We start from the raw sequence: 3,866 nt of genomic DNA, 5'->3' as shown, positions 1-3,866 counted from the left end.
ATGTGATTATGTATGTGAAGTACCTGATATGTAAGAGACTGCTCAGTGTCAGTTAGTTTGCTTTCTTCTTCTTTGATATCATTAGTATGTAAACTCCAAGAGGGCAGGATTTTTTGTGTTTTGATCACTGCTAGATCCCCAGAGCCCACAACAGTGCTTAGCACACAGCAGGTCCTCAATAAATGAATGAATGATCCTGTATGAGCCAGCACAGCACACAATAAATACCAGGTGGCTCAATATTATGTTGAATTTATTGAATTGAATCGTAGTACTGATTAGAGCAATTATAGTTCCTCAGGCAATTCCACTTCCATTAATAGTAACTACTTATGAGGACTCTATTGTGGGTATGATTATGTTGACAACTGCCAATCAACTGTCAATTGGGTGTGCCCTGGGAGCTATCCAGTTCCCTTCTGTGAATCATTCTCTGGGAAGACACATGTAAGTAGTCCTGAGAGACACTGAAATGGCAGCTGCTGTCCCCCACTGCTGGCTCTGCTAATCTAGTGGAGGGTAGATCTCTCCTAACAGCAAGCACAGCTTTTTTACCATATGCCTTGCTCAATTTGGCTCTCCATTCCTATCATTGTGCTCACTATTCACATGTTGTTTTGAGGTCCCTCCTGATTTTCTCTTTAACAACAGTTTTGCTCTTTCATGATATTTCTTTTTCTTTTTTTTTTTTATTAACTCAAATTGTTTACTGTTTGATCCAATTTGGACACACAAAAAATGCCAGTTTGTAATTCTAGGCATTAAATGACTTGTGAATTTTTTTGGAAACAAAGTTATATTTGAGCTAAGAATGCATAAAGTTATACAGAATGATAGCTTTTGAAACATTAAAGGGGGAGGGACACTACTTATAGGTGTGTATATATAAATAACAAAGGTGCTAATATCAGGGACAAGTTTCAAGCAACCAGAATGCAAATGTATTATTTCATATCAGGCAATAATAAGCTTAGGCCAAATAATTTAATCATAGCCTTAAATGCATTAAATTGCTTCCTTAGGGATTTCTACCAGACCAAAAGTAGCTACAAATGGCCTGTTTTAAATATGTTCACAGATACTTAAGGACAATCTCTATTCAACAAACAATTGTGGCACTGATTTTTAGTTCTCAGAGCTAGAATTCCCTTTGTTTTTCCTCCCAGGCAAAGGAAAGCTGGACTTGCTCTGGGGCTGGGAAAGTTTGCTGGCCAAGAGAGTGAATGGTTCAATCAGAGTTTTCCGATCTGTAACTGTTACCTCCCACAGTCGCACCTTCTCACTTTTTGCCCATTGCTGTGCCACTTCAGCATCCACTTGTCTCTGCTCAGAAAGGTCCAGCTTGTTTCCTAATACGACAATTGCTACCTTTTTTTTATCTTTGAACTTATCAATTTCTTTCTTCAACAGCTCCACTCTTTGAAAGGATTCAAGATTATTCACACTGTACACTTAGAACAAAGCCATCGGCAAATGAAAAATAGTGCTTCGGCAGGTCCACGCCCTCCTGCAGGCCTCTGGTGTCATAAAGATGTAACTGTTCCTTTACTCCTCGATCCGTTTCCACTGAAGCCATGTACACATCTTCCATTGTTTCACAGTCTTCCATTCCAATAGTATGATTCCCATAAAGGAGCTGCTCCAAAATTGCTGTTTTCCCCACAGACAGCAAGCCACAAACCACGACTTTGCAGCCCTTTCCCATCTTGTCTCAGGATAGCACTGTGCCCTCCGCAGACCCCGCGGATCGCGGCGCGTTGGCAGCCCGGCTCCCCCACAAGTTTCAGCTACCGGAGCCCCTCCCCCAGCTCGCTTCCTCCCGCACAGCGGGTCTGGAACGTCTGATTTCATGATATTTTGTATCATCCCTTTTCACTGCACCTTTGAATTGCTCTCCATTGTTCCATTTTTTCTATTTATTTATTTATTTATTTTTAATTTTTATATTTATATATATATATTTAAATTAAATCTTTATTGTTCAGATTATTACAGATGTTCCTCTTTTTCCCCACATAGCTCCCCTCCACCCGTTTCCCATCCCACCCTCTGCCCTTACCCCCCCCCACTGTCTCATCCATAGGTGTACAATTTTTGTCCAGTCTCTTACCCCCCCACACCCCTTTCTCCCCGAGAATTGTCAGTCTACTCCCTTTCTATGACCCTCATTCTATTATATTCACCAGTTTATTCTGTTCATCAGATTTTTTATTCACTTGATTTTTAGATTCACTTGTTGATAGATATGTATTTGTTGTCCATAATTTTTATCTTTACCTTTTTCTTCTTCCTCTTCTTAAAGAATACCCTTCAGCATTTCATATAATACTGGTTTGGTGATGATGAACTCCTTTAGCTTTTTCTTATCTGTGAAGCTCTTTATCTGACCTTCAATTCTGAATGATAGCTTTGCTGGGTAAAGTAATCTTGATTGTAGGTTCTTGCTATTCATCACTTTGAATATGTGGTTTGCTTGGTTGCCACTCCCTTCTGTCCTGCATAGTTTCTGTTATGTCAGCTGACAGTCCCATGGATACTCCCTTGTAGGTAAATAACTGTTTTTCTCTTGCTGCTTTTAATATTCTTTCTTTGTTTTTTGCTCTTGGCATTTAAATTATGATGTGTCTTGGTGTGGTCCTCTTTGGATTCCTTTTTTGGGGGGTTCTCTGTGCTTCCTGGACTTGTAAGTCTATTTCTTATACCAGGTAGGAGAAGTTTTCTGTCATTATTTCTTCAAACAGGTTTTCAATATCTTGCTGTCTCTCTTCTTCTGGCACCCCCATAATCCGGATGTTGGTACGCTTGAGGTTGTCCCAGAGGCTCCTTACATTATCTTCATATTTTTGGATTCTTTTTTCTTTTTTCTTTTCTGGTTGGGTGCTTTTTGCCTCTTCATATTTCAAATCTTTGACTTGATACTTGTGATCCTCTAGTCTGCTGTTGGATCTCTGTATAATATTCTTCATTTCAGTCAGTGTATGCTTAATTTCTAGTTGGTCTTTTTCCATATCCTCGAGAGTCTCACTAGATTTATTGAGGATCTCACTAAATTTATCGGAGGTTTCTAGAAAATTCTTGAAAAACCTTATAACCGTGGTTTTGAACTCTATATCCAGTAGTTTGCTTTCCTCCATTTCTGTCATTTGTGACCTGTTTCTTTGTCTCTGCATTTTGGCTGTTTCCCTTTGTGACCTGTTTCTTTGTCTCTGCATTTTGGCTGTTTCCCTGTGTTGATAGAGTGGCTTTGTGTGCTAGGTATCCTATAGGGCCCAGTGTCTCAGCCTCCCCAGTTACCTGAGGTAGACACTCTTGGTGCACCCCTTTGTGGGCTTTGTGCACAGTCTTGTTGTAGTTAAGCCTTGATTATTGTTGGTATCACTGGGAGGGATTGACCTCCAGGCCAATTGGCTGTGAGAATCAGCTATGTCTACAGTGGGAGAACTTCTGTGCTGGAGACACCCTTATGGGGCAAGACTTGCTTCAGTGGGGCTTTGGTGCTCATTGAGTCTGCCCCTTGAGTGTGTCCCTTATGGATCTGAGGAGTTGTAATCTGGATGGTCCCACTCTGACCACTGGGTACACTGGCACTTGGATCTCTAAAGAGGTGCTAATTTAGCCTCTGCCTGAGACTACACAGCAGGAGTTATGGAGAGATCTGCAGATTCCTCTTCTTGGTTTGGGGTTTGGAGGTGCCCAGATGAGGCCCAGGTGTGAAGCAATGCAAGCTTCTGTGGGGCCTTGGGCCTTCTTTTGGATGTTCTGTGTCTCTCTGACCCAGCTTCAGTTTGTTAGGTAATTTTAGATTGCAAAGGGCCAGGCCATTCATATGCAAAAGCCTCTGCACACAGCTTGAGTGGGGCGGGGTC

The 3,866-nt window shown here is 41.3% G+C and overlaps 1 protein-coding gene across 1 annotated transcript; it reads right to left on the bottom strand.

Moving 5' to 3' along the window:
- Positions 1-786: 786 nt before the first annotated feature.
- On the bottom strand, positions 787-1,836 carry LOC118654171 (NF-kappa-B inhibitor-interacting Ras-like protein 1). Its single transcript, XM_036305467.1, is given in 2 exon segments — positions 787-1,452; positions 1,454-1,836. Coding segments are annotated over 2 exon segments (579 nt in total). The 5' UTR covers positions 1,706-1,836; the 3' UTR covers positions 787-1,125.
- Between the last annotated feature and the right edge of the window lie 2,030 nt (positions 1,837-3,866).

Source organism: Myotis myotis, unplaced genomic scaffold, assembly GCF_014108235.1.
Source record: "Myotis myotis isolate mMyoMyo1 unplaced genomic scaffold, mMyoMyo1.p scaffold_m19_p_4, whole genome shotgun sequence".
In the NCBI taxonomy this organism is placed as follows: Eukaryota; Metazoa; Chordata; class Mammalia; order Chiroptera; family Vespertilionidae; genus Myotis; species Myotis myotis.
This window is presented reverse-complemented; position numbering and strand designations above follow the sequence as displayed.